We start from the raw sequence: 20,980 nt of genomic DNA, 5'->3' as shown, positions 1-20,980 counted from the left end.
AAAATCGTTGTCTAATTTTGAGTCGTTGACCACAAAAGAACCCAAAATGCTCCAAAGTGATTTGGAAATTTAAAATTCAAGATAATGGCCATTGATGAAATATTGAAAAAAAAATCGAGTCTGGACTGAATCGCAAGAACGAAAACGAAAAAAAAAAATTTGGTTGTCTTGAGTGTATTAAAAGAGACGGAACTATATCAAAAAATGATTGAGTCTGAATCGTTCTTATTGTTGCTGTTTATTTATTTCTGGCAGATTTAACCTTCTTGGTCATTCGCTGCTTTCTCGTTCTTGTTAGAATTTCTGAAATACATCACCAAACTTGATAAAATTCTATAGATCTGATTTCGAGACACTCAAGAGGCAATGTAATGTCTACCTCCATCCATCTCCGCTAAAAGTTTGGGAAATCCCCAGCGTGTCGCCGAACGTATCGAATACCACCGAAATTTAGCGCCTAAACCACCTTTTTTCTGTGACGTGACGCAAGAAGCTCAAATTGGTGGAATGAAAAAAAGGCCATAACAAACTCGTTTGCAGCCGGTAAGACACACACTTGACTTCACGTAGAGACTTCCAGAAAGCTCCAAATTTAGGAGAGATGTGTGTTTTTGATGGTATGAATTATAAAATCAAACTTTTTAAAACAAGTTTTTTATTGCTCAAAAAAACATTGAAACAAATTTATATTTTTGAAATATTTTGCTGGAAAAAATAGTTAATTGTTTCCCCTAAACGACAAACAAACATTGAGTTTCAAAAACAGTTCAAATGCGTGTAAACAAGCAGTGGTGAATTCAAGTTTGCTATGGTGAGTTCCCATTGATTCAAACTGACCGTTAATTTGTCGACTGCGTTATTTCACAGCAGTCGTACGTCTGTTTGTCTGTGCCGAAACTGTTTAGTTCGCCCAAATTTGCCTACGTGACGAACCTCGCGGGGAGGGTACCGAAAAATTTCCACTAAACAACAACTTCATTAATCAAGAAGCTGCGCGCGGACGCGCGTTTGTGTGATATCAACAAAAACGCACGTCGTCGCCTCGTCCAATCGTGACGGCCATTATTAAGCATGATGATGATTAGGGGGTGGGGGTCGACTTTCGTCATTACCCCCAGCAAAAATTTGAATCCGTGGTGGTCGCTTAACTTTTTGGCTGTTTATCTCTCTCGCGCTCAGGTGGTTATCGCATTTCGGGTTTGAGCTGGTTTGTTTTTACGCGCCAACTCCACGCACGTGGTTGGCGCGTGAACTCGCGGAGCGCTGGATTGTTGTTGTTTACTCTGCCGAATTTTCACGATCAAGGTCATCCCAACGAGTAACAACTTTGTTAGGAGGAGGGAGGGTATCTTGGCTCGCTGATCAGCGCGTTGTTTACTGCCTTGGGTGATGTTTTTGTTTCTGTATCTCTCTCGAGTTGGTCGAAAAAACGACCGGCGAAAATGCCGTAATTCCGAAAACATCCCCACTTTGAACAGCTTGTCACGTAGACCGCCGAACACCTCAATACAATCTGTTTGTTCATTCTTGAGCGCACTTATCAGAATGTTGAACCCACCAAACTAACGCCACCTCTTATCTTGTTATTACAGTGAAAAGAAAATTATCGACCTGGACAAACCGATGCGCTGCGGGGCCTTCGTGGACCCGTCCCGCGTCAAGCAGTACACCGAGGCGGACTTTATCCTACCGGAGACGCCCCCATTCCACTGGTTGCTGCCGAAGCCTAAGGACGATACGAGCTCGCTCAAATCCGGCACCGACGAGGACCGGCAGTCGATCAACTCCCCAACGGAGGCGCCGTCCTCCGCCGACGAGAACTCGTCCACCAACGCCAACGCCAACAACATCCTCAACAACAACAGCAAGGGCGGCTCGTTCGAGTCGGCCGGACCCATGAACTTCCGGTTGTCGCAGTCGCCCAAGAGTGGCGAGCCCAACGTGGCTGCTGCTGGCGGTCCCGTCGCAGCAGGTGCCAGCGCAGCTCCCGCCGCCGGATCCAACTCGGGTTCGCCACCAGCTTCGTTGACCGGCGAGTTCCGGAGGTCCTCGCGGTGGTCCATCCGACAAACCGGACCCGAGGACGAGCGGTTGCTGAAGGAGTTGCACTTTCCCTTCGCCGCGTCCAACTCGCCCATCGGTGACCTGGCCAAGTTTTACCGCGAGTGCTTCAACGCACCGCCCCTGCAGGAGTTCAACCAACTGTCGAACGTGATCTCCAACGTGGACGACGAGGAGGCGGCAAATGCCGATGACGGCGGCCGGATACTGACCGGCGCGGACGAACTGGTCGAGGACGACGTCGACGACCTGACGCGGCAGCTGGAACAGTTTGAGACTTCGCTGCCCGAGTTCGAGACGCTGGTGACGTCGCTGTGCCAGTCGGTGGACACCAACTCCAACAGTTAAGAGCCGAGTTGTTAGCCGCGTGCTCGCGGGATGTTGCTAGGTTTAGGAGAGCGGGTCAAACAATTATGCAGTTTTTCTTAGTCTTTTTAAGAGAGAACAGCCGACTGATTGATGATATTCATCTATAAACCAATGTTTTTTTTTTTTTTTTTTATTTACTTTCATCTAGAAGTAAGTCAGACGTAGAGAATACTGTTAAGACAAACGTTAATTTCAATTTATGGGACAGGAAACTTGTGTATTATAGCTAAAACTTGACGAGTGGAAGCGAAAAGTAGGTAGAAATAGAACTACAACCAATTGCTGTACATAATTTGGAAAGGGCCTTTTTGGAATACGGTTTACTAGGAGCAGTGCTCACTGCTGGAAGTTTTGTATGTTCTAAGGGAAATCATAAGAAAGGATTATCTAAGGTAATACACAATGTTGCAGAGAGAGAAAAGAAACAAAGTTCCTTATGTTTGTCGCTTTACTTCGTTTTAATACATTCGCAAACGAACCTTTTTTAAAATCTAGACAAAAACGAGGAGTGTTTTCCTTATTCTAAAATATTGAGTACATGTTGAACCTTTCTTACAATTTGCTCTGAGTCATTAAACTGTAAATAATTTATACCTATATTTCATAAAAAACCATGCGCCGCGAGAGGGCGAGTCGGATTCGATTAGTCTCACTGTCTCACTCACCACGAGTGGCGATTTGCACCCAATTCGGCATATTCCAAAAATTATACTTTAAATTTACGCACGCAAATCGTCCACGTTCTACCAAATGGGTGGACGAAACGCGGCAGACTGACTCCGCTTCTTTGCCACGTTTGCGTCCACCCACCAGCAGCAGCAGTGGCCAGTCACGGGTAATCGATTTCCCGCTCCCTTCCCGACGCATTATCGTAAGCTTTTTATTGAAGAAAGATGATATTTTTATTCTTATTTTGCTCCATAATAAAAAAGGTAAACGTAGATGTAAGCAGAGCTTTATCGCTTTACAGCCATTGTTTAACATAAAGTTTTTTTTTATATATATAAAACCACAATATCTAGAATATTCTTTTCTTTCTGTTTATCTCATAAATTGCATATCACAACTACTAAATTTCTCTTTTCCTTTTACCTCTCCTTACCTTCAAATATTTTAACCACATTCAAAGACTGAGTAAACTTTTATTCGCCGTCACCAAATTTTCGATAGGGATTAAAATTTTATTCTGATTTATTTAACAGTGTCGCTACCATCTACTCAAAACAACCTACATTTACTCACGCTTAACACGACACATCGGTCAAATCTAAACTCAATGTTGCAAGCTGTTGATCATTCAGACTAGAGAAAAAGAAAAGCAAATTTTGGTTCAACACATTACTAGCATGCATCGGTAGGAGCAGAAACAAATTAGTGCTTTACACACATGTATCAGCAAAAGAGCTATCCCACGAAACCAACCAACCAAACGCATTGTAAAATCTTGAAAATGTTCTATCCAGTAGCATTAGGCAGAAGAAACGAGGGAAAAACAAACCATAGAATTGTACCAAGTTCGAGGGCAGAGCTCGACGAAAACCATCTCTAAACAACCATTGTGCATTGTAATCGGAAGAATTAAGCAGAAAAAAATCAATCCAGTCCTAACAATATCCAAATCATTGACAGAAATAATTCAAATAAACTCAACAAATTTTGGTTCATTTAAACAGAAATGATGGTTTAGTATTGTTTATTTTGAATAAAATTGAAAGAAAATCCTGAAAAACACCATTAAATCACTCTTTTTATTTGATCCTATACGCAAATGTAAACATTAAACCCGCTTACTGCGATGGGTGTGGAAGGGATATAATCAATGTTTGCTCTTTGGATGTTTTTATAACCGCCTTGAGTAAGGGGTATTCAAAAACACCCAAAAAGCAAAAAATGAAAATTTGGTTTATAAGACCTTTTCAAAAAAAAAAAACTCCAGGTTTGTTCATGAGACCTTATCATGAAAAACTCCAGATTTGAAACATTAGTTCTAAAGGTTTTTGTTCTATAATATAAATAACCAACATTTTGAGGCCTCTTGCACTAAGCTTGCTGGTGTTCCTATCTAGTTAGCATAAGAGAGTACAGAGACACCGATTTCTAAAATTTATGCCGGTTCCGGTGGTGTAGTAGTAAGCTTGGTTGCCTTTATTAAAAGTTAAAGTTAATAAAAAAATGATTTTTAATACAGTTTTTTTACTACCTCTGTTTGCTAAAATGAAAATATATGAAAAAACGTTACTTAATCCACCTTTAGGTGGTTGGTGCCTTCCTAACAATCATAAAGTCAATACATTCAGTATAAATAGCAACATTACCCCTTAACATGTTTAACAAATCAAATTTAATAACACATTTCTTTTGATAGGGTTCGCAAACCTTCATTATTTCATCGGCAAGGTCTGATAAAAAACTAACTTAATCCACCTATGTGGTTGGAGCCTTCCTCACAACAATGGCTGTACACAAGTTTCATCTTTTTTTTAGATCCGGCTTTCAAAAAGTACATCGATATCACTTAAGTGGCCATATCTCGAGACAGGGTTGTCAGATCTTCAATGTTTTGGGCTCGTTGGAAAGGTTTTTTGATAACCTAACCAACAATAGGTCGGATGATGGACCCGGACATAGTTTACATACATTTAAGTGAGATCCGGCTTCAAAAAAGTACATCAATATCACGTAAGTGGCCATATCTCGAGACAGGGTTGCCCGATCTTCGATGTTTTGCACTCGTTAGAAAGGTCTTTTGATAACCTAACCAACAATGGGTCGGATGGTGGATCCGTACATAGTTTACATACATTTAAGTGAGATCCGGTTTCAAAAAAGTAAATCAATATCACTTAAGTGGCCATATCTCGAGACAGAGTCGCCAGATCTTCAATGTTTTAGACTCGTTGGAAAGGTCTTTTGATAACCTAATCAACGTCGGGTTGGATAGTCGAGCCGGACATAGTTTACATATATTTAAGTGAGATCCGGCTTCAAAAAAGTACATCAATATCACTTAAGGGGCTATATCTCGAGACAGGGTTGCCAGATATTCAATGTTTTAGACTCGTTGGAAAGGTCTTTTGATAACCTAACTAACGTTGGGTCGGATAGTGGAGCCGGACATAGTTTACATACATTTAAGTGAGATCCGGCTACAAAAAAGTACATCAATATCACTTAAGGGGCTATATCTCGAGACAGGGTTGCCAGATCTTCAATGTTTTGCACTCGTTGGAAAGGTCTTTTGATAACCTTACCAACGATGGGTCGGATAGTGGAGCCGGACATAGTTTACATACATTTAAGTGAGATCCGGCTACAAAAAAGTACATCAATATCACTTAAGAGGGCATATCTCAAGACAGGGTTGCCAGATCTTCAATGTTTTGGACTCGTTGGAAAGGTATTTTGATAACCTAACCAACGTCGGGTCGGATAGTGGAGCCGGACATAGTTTACATACATTTAAGTGAGATCCGGCTACAAAAAAGTACATCAATATCACTTAAGTGGCCATATCTCGAGACAGGGTTGCCAGATCTTCAATGTTTTAGACTCGTTGAAAAGGTCTTTTGATAACCTAACCAACAATGTGTCGGATGGTGGATCCGGACATAGTTTACATACATTTAAGTGAGATCCGACTTCAAAAAAGTATATCAATATCACTTAAGTGGCCATATCTCGAGACAGGGTTGCCAGATCTTCAATGTTTTTGACTCATTGGAAAGGTCTTTTGATAACCTAACTAACGATGGGTCGGATGATGGACCCGGACATAGTTTACATACATTTAAGTGAGATCCAAATATATGTGAAAACACATTTTTATACATAACTTTTGAACTACTTATCCAAACTTCAATCTGTATAAAACTCGATCTATGGGACCCTAAACCAAGTCAAATGCAACAAGTTTGGGTCAAATCGGTTCAGCCAGTGCCGAGAAACATGAGCTAGTTTGTTGGTCACATACATACATACACACACACATACACACACACATACACACAGACATTTGTTCAGTTTTCGATTCTGAGTCGATATGTACACATGAAGGTGGGTCTACGACGTTTTTATACGAAGTTCATTTTTAGAGCAGGATTATAGCCTTACCTCAGTGAGGAAGGCAAAACCTATTCAACGATAGCGAGGAAGATTCATACAATATTTCTATCACAATATCTGAAATCCGGCCTCCAAAAAGTGTATAAATTACACTTAAGTGCTAATAACTTTTGATAGGGTAGTCAGATCTTCAATGTTTTGGGCTCATTGAAAAGGTCATTTTAATATATTTCTGAAAATGTATAACATAACTTGCAAAAACCACCCTTTTTACAATCTTCCGGACATTCGCCAAAATTGTTTTTTTAGCATAACTTCTGAAGTACATAACTAAACTTGCTGATTTTAACTAAACTTTGCTGATTGGTACCCCAAGACGGATCGAATTAGACTAATACGGACAAAATCCGTTCATCCAGTCCGGAGATAATCGAGTGACAATTTTTTTGTCCACCCACCTACACACATCCACACAGACATTTGCTCAGAACATGATTCTAATTCGATATGTATACGTGAAGGTGAGTCTACGAGGTCAAATTAATAAGTTCATTTTTCGAGTGATTTTATAGCCTTTCCTCAGTAAGGTGAGGAAGGCAAAACAGCAAGCGCAGACAAATTTGTTCCACCCATAAGAAAACGTATGGTTTTATCGAGTTATTTAGAACAAAGTACTCTTATTTTGGTTTTTTTGAATGTTCGCATATTTGAGAACCAAACTGAATACATAACTAAAATGTGATGAAAATGCATTCATGCGAACAGCGGCAGTCTAGCAATTCTCCCCAACAACCCATTTCAATTGCTTTAAAAGTTATTTAAGCAACAAGTGGAAAAATGAGAAGTTTTCTAACATTAGAGTTGCAGTTCCAAAAAAAATCATTTAAGTGAAACGTCATATGAGTTCTGCAAAGTAGAAATTTTCAGCACTTGAGTCGACAAGTAATACTATTCGATTCTGTAATTTTTATGAAGAAAAGTAAGTCGTTTCGTCATTTGAGTATGACAGAAAAAGTATTGTAATTTCAAAGGTCTCATTTTTTGCATTGACAAACATTTTTATTTCAATTGCATTTCAGCAACATGATGTTCAATTTGTGATTTTTCTACTTTTTGAAATAATAGAAATCTAGAAAATAAATAAAAGGTTTTTAACAGAAAAAAATCGTTTGCTAAGGAGTATAGTCTCGATAGTACGAAAATTAAATTTCGAATAATCGAATGGTTCACTCCCATTTTTCAAAATAGACCATTCATCAGAATGCAAAGCACTAGAAATCCATTCGCAAGAATGATTCATTTCCAAGAATGACCTATTAAAAAGTTTAAAAAAAATTCTTGAATTTTTTTTATTTTTTCTTGTCATTACATTGTTTTCCCATAAATCGCAAAAAGCCCATTTAATTAAAAACACAAACAAAGTTTGAAAACTCTGTCATTTTCATTCAACTAAATTTTTTGAACATATCATTTTATTGGAAATTTAATGTTCTTTTCGAATCTGCAATAACCCAGAAGTGTATTTTTTTTTCATTTCGAACAATATTTTTCATTTTAAAATTTCGTATTTTTCTTTACAGGGTTATTTTTTAGAGTGTAACAAAGTTCTACAAAGTTGTAGAGCAAACAATTACAAAAATTTTAATATATAATCATCACGAGTTATCGTGATTTTAGGAAAAAAAATTACAAGACAGAATGTCAATCATATCAATCAATTTTCTAAAATAGTATTGAAAGTATTAAAAATGCATAGATTCAGAAAATTTAAATTTGCAATTCAAAAGCACTGCAATGCTTTAATAACGTGCACAGTGACACCCATTGCTTGAATATCTCTTTGAAAATTATCGAAAAGAAGCAAAAAAAATATTCTCGAATAGGATTGGCCCATATTATGCTGAGATACACATCCGTAAAAAAATGGAATTTTAGGAGTTGTTAAACCTAAACGATTCATAAAAAAATATTTTTGTAAAATTCATAACGTGCCATTTTATAACGACGCTAAAACACTGACTTAACCCATTGAAACATTACAATGCATTGAAACCTTCAGCATAACATGAAAACTTTTTAGCTATTTTACTTCGAAAGCTCCGCAGAGCTTTGAAAGCTTACTGTCTTTGGAATGAACTAGTTACGGAAAATGAGCTGAAAAAGTGTGAGAGTATCATTGTATCTCTCTCTTATTTACAGACTACAAAGTTTATTAAAAAATAATTGATTTTAATTATCTTAAATTAGCCGAAAGATAATATCAGAAAAGATCATTCTTACTAATTGGGAAACAAAAAAACTGAAGGAAAAATTTATAAAATAAAAACAAATAACAGCTGATTATGGAAATCGATAAATACAAACATACTCCTGAGAGCTAAGAGCGTGTGACCAGTTGGTGATCATCCGCTCACAACACCTGCCGGCAGTTCGTAAGTTCAGCGGTATCGTTTGAACAAAACAAACATTCAAGATTTGTCGTTCCTATTAGAAAACCAATACATTTTTTGTGTATTTTGGATTAGAATTTTTTATAACTTTTAATTAGTTGACTTAATATTGCTGTAAAGAATTCTCTTTAACCTTTATGTTTGACAAATTAGTTAGTTTTTTTTTCTTTTACTTCAAGCTTTTAGTGACACCAAATTTCCAACTATTACGCCAATCTGCTGAGTTCGTGAGCAAACTTGTTCAAACTTTATTTATCTACTTACTTATAGACGTCCAACCGCGTGAGTTTACACTAGCAATCTCAATCCCGCAGAGAGCAGCTCATTTGTGCGATTTGTTTAACGACAGTCGAGTCGGTGTGATGACATATGACTCCAAAGCTCCAAAGCTCTCCTCAGAGCACGACTCTCGGAGCGCGAACACTTTTCTCTGCCCGTGACTCGTGCCAAGAGCATCGACACAATCATTTGATTTGGTTCTTGTTCGTCGCCGTTCGCGACCAGCTGTTGGTTGGGCTTCGACTCGTTCGATCAATGAATTTCAGTTGCCCAATGGCCGTGCACCGTGAATGACACGAAATCCGAATTCGCTTCGTGGTTGGGTTCGTTTGGGTGAGGCAGGACTTTCGAAGTGGAAATGTAATGTAAATTAGATGAGTGGAGCAACCTGGTAGTTTGTAGAATTTTTAAAAAGCGTTTTCTGTGAATTCTGGATTTGCGGCTTGTGATTGGAGTGTGAATTTGCACAGGTGTACATGATGGTATAAGAAAATAACCACTTCATGCAATATTCAGCGACCGAGTCGATCCAGTGTCCCAACGAGTGTTCTGAGCGATAAATAAGAGGTGTTGTGCAAAATCCAGCAGTGTTGCCCAAGCGGTGAATCTCGACGATCCTCCAACGACGGCCACGCGGTGCTGGCCACGCGATGATGGCCGTGTGGAATTGGCTCCAAACCTGAAACCTATATCGTAATCTTCTCCACCGTTTTCGGATTTGGATTGGTTTGGGCAAACAGTTCGTGTGTGTATGTGTGTGTCGTGAAGAAAGAACAAACAGGCTTGGGCCAAGTCAGTGTCGAGTCGAGCCTCTCGAATATGTGCAATGTGCAACACGCTCAACTTATAAAAGTTGATACTTTACATGTCCAGCAGTCTCGATTTGAGCCGAACAAGTGGCCACGAGAGACTCGCAAAGTGAATGTCGAGAGTCTCCACGAGGGACCAGCATAAGTGAAAAATATATAGCATAGAAAAAAAACCGTCGTCTACAATCGAAAGGAAAAAAAAAAGATTTATTTTAAATCAGTTTTTTTTCGTAACTCTCCGGTGCTGAGAAGAGACCCTCTCGATTTTCTGTGGTCCAAGGAGAAGGCGCCCTCAAAATGGTGCAATGTACGCTGGTGCTGGCCGGAATCGGTGTCTTCATGGCAGTCGGCGGTGCCCTTTTGGGCTGGGTCGTCTTTCCAGGGGCAGTGCACGACAAAATTATCGAGGTGAGGATGAGCGACTTTAGTGTTCGACATACACGTTGACCACACACAGAGGCAGGTTTTGAGATCTAATGCGATAATACGTGAATAGAGCTGCTGCTCGCACGCGGATGCACAGGAAAACCTGTACTGGCTGGGCGGTGTTTTACTGGAAAATTACATTCGATTAAATGGACCGATAAAGTACTTAATTACAAATGGTGGGGATCACACGGAAACGTGCTGCTGAATGCACTGTATGACCGACTTTTGTTGGAATTTTACTTAATTGTTTAGTTCCAGCAAACCGTTTTTTTAGGTAAACGATTCTCTTTTATGGGATAATTTAATCTGAGCAACAAAGTTTAAACCCAATATGACCGATCAATATTCAAACGTTCAAATGTTAAATTAATGTTTTATTTTCCCCTTGAAGAAAAATTTATCTGAAACCCTTAATTTTCAAAGATATTTTTTAGATTAATACGAAGATTAAACAGAGCTTCGCATACATTTTGGAAATGATCTACAAAAAAAGTAAAGACAATCTTGTTTTTCTTCAAAATTGGAAAGTGCTATACTGCCCCTGTTTGCATAAATGTCCCATATGCATTTTCATCACTTTTGAGCTAATGATGTAGATTGGTTCAAAACCGTGTGCTCTTTCAGAAAAGCCCATAACATCCAGTACTTTGTTCTAGAAATCAGGGAGAGTTCCAGTTTTTTCGTGAAAAATTCACACGTAACCTTATGTGTGGGACAAACTTGATTTGCTGTTTATGCATATGGGACATTTATGCGAATATGGGCGTTATAAGGCTTGAAATCAACAAAAAGGCGTGACTGTGTGATACCAAAATTGTCACTCACAGCAAAAAATCCGATGATAAAATCGCATGCAAAAGCATGCACATCACCTTCGTCAAAATAAACACTTAATATTACACACTGCATGTACAATTTTTGCAAACACAAAAAAAAGTTGCAACCGACGGGATTCATACCCAGCACCAACAGAAAGGACTGGCGCCTTAGCCCACTCGGCCATCAGACCAATGAATTGCGTAACACGTAACCTTATGTGTGGGACAAACTTGATTTGCTGTTTATGCATATGGGACATTTATGCGAATATGGGCGTTATAAGGCTTGAAATCAACAAAAAGGCGTGACTGTGTGATACCAAAATTGTCACTCACAGCAAAAAATCCGATGGTAAAATCGCATGCAAAAGCATGCACATCACCTTCGTCAAAATAAACACTTAATATTACACACTGCATGTACAATTTTTGCAAACACAAAAAAAAGTTGCAACCGACGGGATTCATACCCAGCACCAACAGAAAGGACTGGCGCCTTAGCCCACTCGGCCATCAGACCAATGAATTGCATCTAGGATAAACGCATATATGAGCTTGACATTTCGGTCAAGCAGGTTTCCCACACTGATGGGCTACATATTTCAGGGTGTAAAATCACATAAAATTGCATAAAATAATGCAATATTTATTTTACACCCAGGCCTTTTACACGCAGCTGGATCACTACTTTTTTAGCTGTGTAGGTTTTCTCAGCAGTTGCTGAACCGATTTAGAGCAAACCGGTAGCATTTGACTCAGTTTAAGGTCCCATATATCGAGTTGAGACAAAATTAAATTTCCATAAGTAATTCAATAGTTTTGTATGAAAATGCCTTTTCGCATACATCCGGATGTGAGATAAATGACCTAAAAACGTACCAAATACACAGCTAAAAATGTAGTAATCCAGCTGCGTGTAAAAAGCCTGGGTGTAAAATAAATATTGCACTATTTTATGCAATTCTATGTAATTTTAGACCCCAAAATATGTAGCCCATCAGTATGGGAAACCTACTTGACCGAAATGTCAAACTCATATATGCGTTTATCCCTACAGCTTTTCATCGGTCTGATGGCCGAGTGGGCTAAGGCGCCAGTCCTTACTGTTTGTGCTAGGTTTGAATCCCGTCGGTTGCAACTTTTTTTTTGTGTTTGCAAAAACTGTACATGCAGTGTGTAATATTAAGTGTTTATTTTGACGAAGGTGATGTGCATGCTTTTGCATGCAAACCCCTGATATATGTGGCCCATTAGTATGGGAAACCTACTTGACCGAAATGTGGAGGTCATATATGTGTTTATCCTTTCCTTTTTCATCGGTCTGATGGCCGAGCGGGCTAAGGCGCCGGTCCGTACTGTTGGTGCTGGGTTTGAATCCTGTCGGTTGCAACTTTTTTTATGTTTACAAAAATTGTACATGCAGTGTGTAATATTGAGTGTCAGGAAATGGTGACAGATTTTTTGGCTAAAAAATGATTAATTTTACCCCAGAAAATGATGAATTTTCATCAGTTTTTGATGAATATTCATCAGGTTTGCATTTTTACACATTTTTCATGTAATATTACTCAAAAAAAGAGGTAATATTCAACCTACCAAATTTTCAACATTCCAAAATTCAACTTTTTTTTTCTGTGCACCACAAATTATGTATAATGTTTTTCTTAAAGTTGAGATGGACAATTAAAAATCGAGATTTAAATTTCGTAAATTGATTGAAAACCAATCCATAATCGACTATGTTAGCAAAAGTTGCTTAGGACCTATTGCAAACTAAACCGAGACTTGATACTTTGAGCTATTTTCAGGGGAATTTCAGAGACAACTAGAAAATAAACTAGCAATCCCAGAAAACTGTTGGAAAAAAGCTTTTTATGGTGCCAAATATCAGATATACCTAGTTTTTATTTAAAAGTCCTTAAAAAACAGTGGTTTAAGTTATGCTTCTGCCATACATTATGTAAGTTTTTCCTATTTTTTTCAATGCAGATTAATATTTAAGCTTCTGTTTTTTTTCTTTTGTACATGAATTTTTGCAAGGTTTATTTAGAATTTAAGATGGATCAACTTTGTGTGTAAAACTTTTACAGTGAACACACATTTTCTTGAATTTAAAAATTATGAAGCCCCCAGGATGTTTGATAATATAAATTATGTTGATAAAAATAATAATTTTCATGGATCGAGAATTTACAACACTAAGTCGTGGAAAAAAACACTTAAAAAAAGTTGTCAAGTATTTGATTCATCGAGTTACTTTATTATACTATGGATTTGCAAAGTTCGACCAACCGCGTATTTCACACTTTATGCGCACATGTCATTATTGGTGCTGCGCTTCATACTCTACAAAGTCGATAACACCTTAAAACATCGGTACGGTAAACATTTGAACTGATGTTCACTGAACCAGAACGCGACGCGCACGCGGAAGAAGTGCGGTTTTGCGTGCAGCAAACCTCCAAGATGCAGCAGGTCTTCTTGAAGAAAAGGTCGTCAAAACGGTTTAGATGCTGGCACGGGCCTTCATCGTTCAAACCACAATTACGCCACCAAAATAACCTTAAGATTGTTTTGTGACTATTTCCCAACAATGTTCGTCGACTCAAATTGTTCACGCCACAGTGGCCACACTTCCGTTTGCTTAAAAGTTGTTGGCTTTCCAAAAATAAACTGTTGAAGATATTTTTCACTCTCTTTTCATCGGTTTGAGATTTGAATTACCACTTTGATTAAACAAAAAACTCTTTAATCACTCTTCTGCCCCTGGCAGATCCATCACAGTAGACCATGATTACAAAACCAAAACTTATCGAAAAAGGTAGCCTTCGTTCAGGGCCTCCCCAGTTCAAAATGCTTCCCCGCCACGGCCTGCTGCGGTATCATCCTCATTTTTTTTTGCCACAGTGCCGCCAAGTTTCTTCTTCGGGGTCATGCATGACTTTTTTTTCATGACCAACTTAGTTAATAAAACATTCCGAAGTCGTGTGGGGTTTGCCCCCTCTTGCTTTTGAATATCATTCAAAACGGCACGGAATTCGGTTTCGTCGTGAAAATCCGAGGGGGTAGTGCAAAAAGCATAAGCGTTTTAGCAGGCTGGTTAGCGATGATGGGGGGTACGTGCTGGTCATATTAACTATGCTTTCGGCTCCAATATGGGGGGCAAACTGACCAATCGATACCCTTGGGAAAAGTATATTGTCTGATTGCCTTGATAAGTTCATTGTCAACCGAGTGGTACGTGATTTGTTGGGGGTGGTTTCATGTGAACTCTAAGGTTAGTTTATTGTTTGGCGGCAGTATTAACCACATGAATCAATTGAATACCTGTGTTGCATATTAAATGTATTGTTCTAAAATGTCCAACAGTTATTAACTTCAAGCCCAAGAAGGAAGCGTCGTAACCTAGGCAACACTTGTAGTAGGAGGCGTTGAATTGCAAATCAGGCCCTTTGACAGAATAAGGTCGCATGTTTCCATTCACCGCCTGCTACTACAAATGCCACAATCTTGAACTTGACTTCAACACGTGAATCGCGGCGGTTGCCCAGCGTGACAAAGTGCGTCACATTTTTTGAGTCATCCCTCTAATTACACTCTTCACTGGGCTCTGCTGTGAATTGACGCGGATAGTACGACGGTTTTTTTCTCCCCTTGCTGGCAAAGAATCTTTCCAGCAAAAACACCGTGAACTGATGTTCAATTATAAGTTAAGCTTCCTGGATGGCTGAGGTGGTTTCGTTACGAGCAGATTTGCATTTGCGAGAGGTGTTAATCAAAAACTAAACACACGCAAAAACACGAACAATTGAAACTATTGTTAGAGGACTTAGACTAGTCATGAGGTCAAGTAACTAAGAAAAACTTGATTGCATTGATTTGTCACGACTGTCGTAATGATTGCGAATAACAAGCCTGTTGAGTTACACTTATTAGTGATCCCAAAGATCGACCCCTACAATTCACACTCTTCTCCTTTGTGAAACCATCAGTTATTAGTTGAAAGTTATTAGTCGAACAAAGAACGGAGAAAGGAAAAAAAATGCCCTCCCCTGATGTGACGACAAACACTTTGCTTGCACTGACTGTATTAGTCAGTTTGTACATGGCAAATAAATTGACCTTACGTCATGTGCGGCTGCGAAAAAAAACAGAACCTGCCGCTTCTCGGCGGAGATCTCCCGGGCTGAGAGAGGTATGCTAATTGAACTTTACCGGGGGAAATCTGGCTAGAACTCACAGTAGAACAAGTAGAAATATTTTTGTTCAGAACCGAATAAAACTAATTGACTCTTATACAGATTTTTGTGCAACATCATATTTTTCAATATTTGTTTTGGAACCATGCATTGGAAAAAAAATATAAAATCTATCAGTTTTATGCAACTGATGTGACCTTTAAGAAACGAAATTATCCCACTTTGCTTATTTGCCTGGGAAGAACAACAATTGATTTTAGTTTGTCTTAGACAAATTGTTTTAAAAAAATCTCTCATGAAAACTCAAGTTCCTGGCAAAGTCAGTTATTTTAATGAACGCTTTGAGTTATCTCTCAAATAGTGTTATTTTCTGAACTAAGGCTTAGGAACTTCACAATCTTTTAAATCTCCCTGTAAATCCACATTCTAATTTATTTAACTTACTTGTGAGTCATAGATAGCTTGAGAAGCGTATCTTTGAGGTGTAATTTGTAACAAGTGGTGTGCTGTTATTAAGTGCCCTTAATCGTTATTCTCATGAACTTGAGTGAGTCAGGTTGCATTAATTTCATTTATCAGGTAACGGAAAAATATATTTAAATATTTAGTCAATTTTGCAAATGTTCAACTTCACAAAAACTTAAATTAAATCAAGAGGAAAGAAATGCAAATTTCAAATAAATCTACACAGCCAAAAGGCGGAATGCAGATTAATGAAAAATCACTTACACAGCCAAATAAAAACGGTACATGTATATACTTAAACATACATATTTCACCTAGTTAACATTTCGACGTCATGGTGCTAACTTAACGTACGCCGTTTTTGACGTTCCGAGAAAAATGCGTTTTAATGTTTGACCTTGAATAAACAAAAAAAAAAGAGAACGCAATGTAAATAAAAACAAACACGCGAAGTTGTGTTGAATTTGGTTGCCGGAGTCCCGAGTTATGATTACAGATGTCTACAGTAGTCGGGCAAGTACATGTGTCAAACGCGTTCTGACCTGAAATCCCTTTAGCAAGTTGTCGCACTTACAGCAATTTTTAAGTGTGTCAAGATAGCACGACAAAATTAAAGCTTTCATATTAAGAGAGGCAATAATGCTCGATTTTTTCGGGTTTTATTTAATATCTATAAGTTATGAGTTGGTGGGTCTCGTGGCGCAGGGGTAGCGGCTTCGGCTGCCGATCCCGATGATGCTATGAGACGCGGGTTCGATTCCCGCCTTATCCACTGAGCTTCTATCGGATGGTGAAGTAAAACGTCGGTCCCGGTTTCTCCTGTCTCGTCAGAGGCGCTGGAGCAGAAATCCCACGTTAGAGGAAGGGCATGCCCCGGGGGGCGTAGTGCCAATAGTTTCGTTTTAAGTTATGAGTTATTGAGAGCTGTACAAAATAACGTTCTAAACTCAATTTAGCCCAAAATGCACACGCGACAAGATAGCACGACAACGACAATTTCTGGAAAAAAAATCCACTCGTGCAATTTCATCTCTCAACCTTCACACATGTCACCTTCAAGGACATCCCTCGCGAGACACACACCTATATTCATAAAACCAATCTGGGGTCAACCACCAATACCGTATCTTTCGCAACCACGTGGCTCTCTCACTTTGTGCACAGCGCAAATGTCTAGGGTCGCTCGAGCTAATAAAACGCCATCAACGCCACAGCGCGATAGAAGTTCAAAGATGCGGTCAAAGCGCGCGACTTAAGTCGGCAACAAGCGCGAAACCTGCCCGCCAGCGCTGCAGGGTAGGCTGCGACTTGACTTACCTTAAGTACACGTGTGTGGTGAAGTCTTACTGTTTATAGAGAGAGAGGGAGACATTAATAATGTGCGTTTACCGGCGCTTGGTAGCCTTGAACATTTTACACCGCAAACTGGCTCAAGGTCGCTCAGGCTGGCCGCAGGCCGATCGAGAAAAGTGATCCTCCCACGACCGGGCTGGGCAGGGAAGGTCCAGACTAGTTGGCTGCGCACTGCCGAACTATCGTGATTCTCACCCGTTGAGACGAATCGTAAAAATCGGATACGACTCTGCAATCGCTGATTTTGTCATCATTTCCTCACCATTAACAGCGCAAAGCACTCAGTCGAATTCCTTCTGTTTTGGCCAAACGTGATCAGATTCGGTGTTGTATCGTTTTTGTTTGAGTACATGGTAGGTTGAAAGTTTAAAACAATCAATATAAATGTTTTGGAAACTGTTATATAAGTTCACCTTTAAAATTTCGACCGATTCTTTGACTGCTGAAAAATAACGTTCTAACTGTTATATAAGTTCACCTTTAAAATTTCGAACGATTCTTTGACTGCTGAATTGGGAATTTAAAAATTTAATGACGAAAACATTCTCACCAACAGTGTACTGACCAAAACAAACTTTTTTTTTTGACTTCGTTACATTCACCAACCTTGAAAACCCACGAAAAAAAAATCCAGTCAAATAAAAGCCCAACTCCAACTTGATCGACGCAGTCGATCTCAGTAGGCATGTGAAATCTTACGTCGGCTGCGGTTAAGTCGTCACCGCCGCACAGGAAGCAACATCAGCTGGCTATTCCGCCAGGTGTCACATCGAATCTCAGCAAGCTAATTTCGCTGCCATTACGAACTTGGTTGGTTGGTCGGTCGGCTGGGGCCACTGCAATAGGGTTACACGCCGATGATGAGGCGGCTGCCATGGCAATTAAGTCGCCGCGTAACCACGTCAAAGACTACTTCGATGGTACCACATGAATGACACCAATCGACATCTCCAATGGACAATGTAATGGCGTTTCAAAGGGTTGTTTTTCTCATGGCTTGCTTTTGGATGTTGTGTTGACTTTTTTTTTCTCTTCACCGTCCACAGCAGGAAGAATTTAAAATTACAGCAATTTTTTACTCGTTTGAGACAAAATTGGTGCGCGCACACTTCATTGGTCGCGACGAAAGCTGATTGCCCTCGTCTCTAATGCGATGAGTAATTTGGCTCAACCAACTTGAACGTCAACTTCCGATCGGTGGAAATTAAACTTTTAAAATTGTCTTGAAGAGTTTAAAACCCCATTCATATTCAATAGGATAAACCCTTTTCAAAAGTTACCACCTCAACCGTACATATTTGCCAAGTACATGTTTGCGACGACACTTTCCTGAGTTTGGCTTAACTTTCTTGAGCGCAAACATCGCGCCCAGGTTTGAAGTCATTGCCACCCGCCGTTAGGCGGTTAAAACGAGATATTTTGCCCCATCTGGCCACGCCGTTATTGGATAACCTGTCGGCCGGTCTCCGTAATTCGATAGGACTTTCTGGTCTCGGTGAGAAAGTCGATCTGATAAATTTCATTTCGTAATTGTAGCATAGTCCGGTTATCAGTTTGCAGCATAAAAAGTGAACTTTCCAATTTGGAGTCTATTTGATTTCAAAGGTTTTTTTTGTGGCTAAAGGTAAATAATATGCTCAAGATCCATTTAATTTCACACGTGATTAGTTCAATTTGATCGATGGCTGTGGTTAGCGAATAAATTTGGAGATTGGCCAATAAGGGAAAATAAAAGCGAAATTAACACACATCACGATGAACTTAAAAAAATATATATATTTAGAGTGGAACCTAACAGCATATTTTTAAAGAAAAAGATATCCGAGGGATTTTAAAATCTCTGGAACTTCGAACTCCGATTTTTGGATTATGATTTGACTGAAACTTTCGTGGGGATTTTAGCGTTTACAATTGTGAGAATTACTTTAAAAAATATGTTTATTTGAATTTAAAGAGGTCAGCATATTTCACAACGTTTTTTTTATTTAGATCGGTTCGATAGTTACCGCAAAATTGTAAGATGACAAATTATGCCTGGGCAACTTTTAAAAATACATTTTTTTATTTCAGTTCTCTAAAAGATTGTATCTCAAAACTATTTATTTTTTTTACAAAATTTCTCAATATTTAGAGAAAAAACAAAGATACTTCATAAATCATTGCTTTGTGTAATATTTTATGTATCTGTTTTTTAAGCTTAAAGTAAAAATGTTTAAAAAAAACATCTGTTCAATATTTTTTTTGGGAATATTAATTGTTGTATTGTTGTTGTAATATCGATTTTGGAATATTCAATTATCAATTTCTTGTGGACAGCTGATACGATTTTGCATATATTGTTGCGATATTTAAATTGTAATTTTTCGATTTCGATCAAATTGTATCGCTTTGTCAAAAGATGTCAAAGTCTCCATACAATTTTTCGCTTAGGGCTAAAACTTGAATTCCCATAATAGGAGAAAGTGGGGCAAGTGTAACAAGCTAAGAAAATGCTCGTTATAACTCATTAAAAACGTTGAAAAATCATCTTCTTCCAGGTCTTGACTAAGATTTTGATAAAACAATTTTTTTTAAATCCTGTTTTTTAATGTAAAAAAATGATTTTATTTTTTTGATTTTCCGTACGTTCTACTCAACTAGTGGGGCAAGACGAACAACTCGTTGGGGCAAGAGGAACAATGCATGAAACAACATGTTAATTTGCTAACAATTGAACTGTTATTTCTTAGATACATCGTATTAGAATGTATTTGAAACGTTTGTTTCATTTTTAGATAAAAAAATAATATTTTACAAAAAAATTGATCGTTCTACGAAAAAAAAAATTATTACTCAGATAAAAAAGGAAATTTTCATAATATCACTATATTTAGCTTGGACAATTTTTTTTACAATTGTTTATCAGTTATTAGTTCTTTTTTGTATTTATTTCCCAATAAAATATTTTGTTGCAGCAATTCGTAATTTTTTCCATACTAAAAATCCATATGGTACACTTGCCCCACCTGAACAAAATTTTTTAAAAGCCCTCAACAGGAATTACCATAAGTTAAATCATCCTTTATTGGTAGGGACACTACTGATCTAGCCTTATTTTGGACTTTCCAAATGTTATAAGAAAACAAAGGTTTTGAAAAAAAACTTCATTAAATATTATGCCCCGGCGTTTACATCGTTTTGGCGGTTATGTGCAAGTAGAATCAACTAATTGCATTGCTAGCAACAATTCCTCATAAAGGAAATAATCAAAATTGTAAAAATTACGGCCGTACGAACGATTGTTCCTCTTGCCCCATATGGTCGTCTTGCCTCACCTTCCCCTACTTATTTTTCAATTTTCGAACAAAGAATTTATTTTTTAGGGAACTTTGAGCCATAGTGCGTGAAGATGCAAAATCTGATTTAGGAAATATGATTTTTTGAAAAATAGTATTTTTTGGATAATATCGAAAATCTGGGCAAAAAATATGAAAACTCATTTTTTATAGCAAAATTGATTTTTTAATCGTAAGTTTTAAATTAAACAAATTTTTATTTTAACTGTACCGTTTTCAAGTTATAGCTAAGGTATGCATTTTGCCTTCCTCACTGAGGTAAGGCTAACTATAATCCTGCTCTAAAAATGAACTTTTTATTAAAAGCTCAAAGACCCACCTTCATGTATACATATCGACTCAGAATCGAAA

The 20,980-nt window shown here is 38.3% G+C and overlaps 2 protein-coding genes across 3 annotated transcripts in view; both read left to right on the top strand.

Moving 5' to 3' along the window:
• LOC6032900 (autophagy-related protein 13 homolog) overlaps nt 1-4,106 on the top strand; it is a 49,178-nt gene extending 45,072 nt beyond the window's left edge. The window contains exon 4 of the mRNA XM_038260363.1: nt 1,593-4,106. Coding sequence (XP_038116291.1) covers nt 1,593-2,409 — 817 coding nt within the window. The 3' untranslated portion in view covers nt 2,410-4,106. The remainder of the gene's footprint in view (nt 1-1,592) is intronic.
• Nucleotides 4,107-10,327: 6,221 nt separating this feature from the next.
• LOC6032904 (sensory neuron membrane protein 2) overlaps nt 10,328-20,980 on the top strand; it is a 38,086-nt gene continuing 27,433 nt past the window's right edge. For both annotated transcript variants that reach the window (XM_038260455.1, XM_038260456.1), the window contains exon 1: nt 10,328-10,438. In XM_038260455.1, coding sequence (XP_038116383.1) covers nt 10,328-10,438 — 111 coding nt within the window. The remainder of the gene's footprint in view (nt 10,439-20,980) is intronic.

Source organism: Culex quinquefasciatus, chromosome 3 (assembly GCF_015732765.1).
Source record: "Culex quinquefasciatus strain JHB chromosome 3, VPISU_Cqui_1.0_pri_paternal, whole genome shotgun sequence".
Taxonomy (NCBI): Eukaryota; Metazoa; Arthropoda; class Insecta; order Diptera; family Culicidae; genus Culex; species Culex quinquefasciatus.
This window is presented reverse-complemented; position numbering and strand designations above follow the sequence as displayed.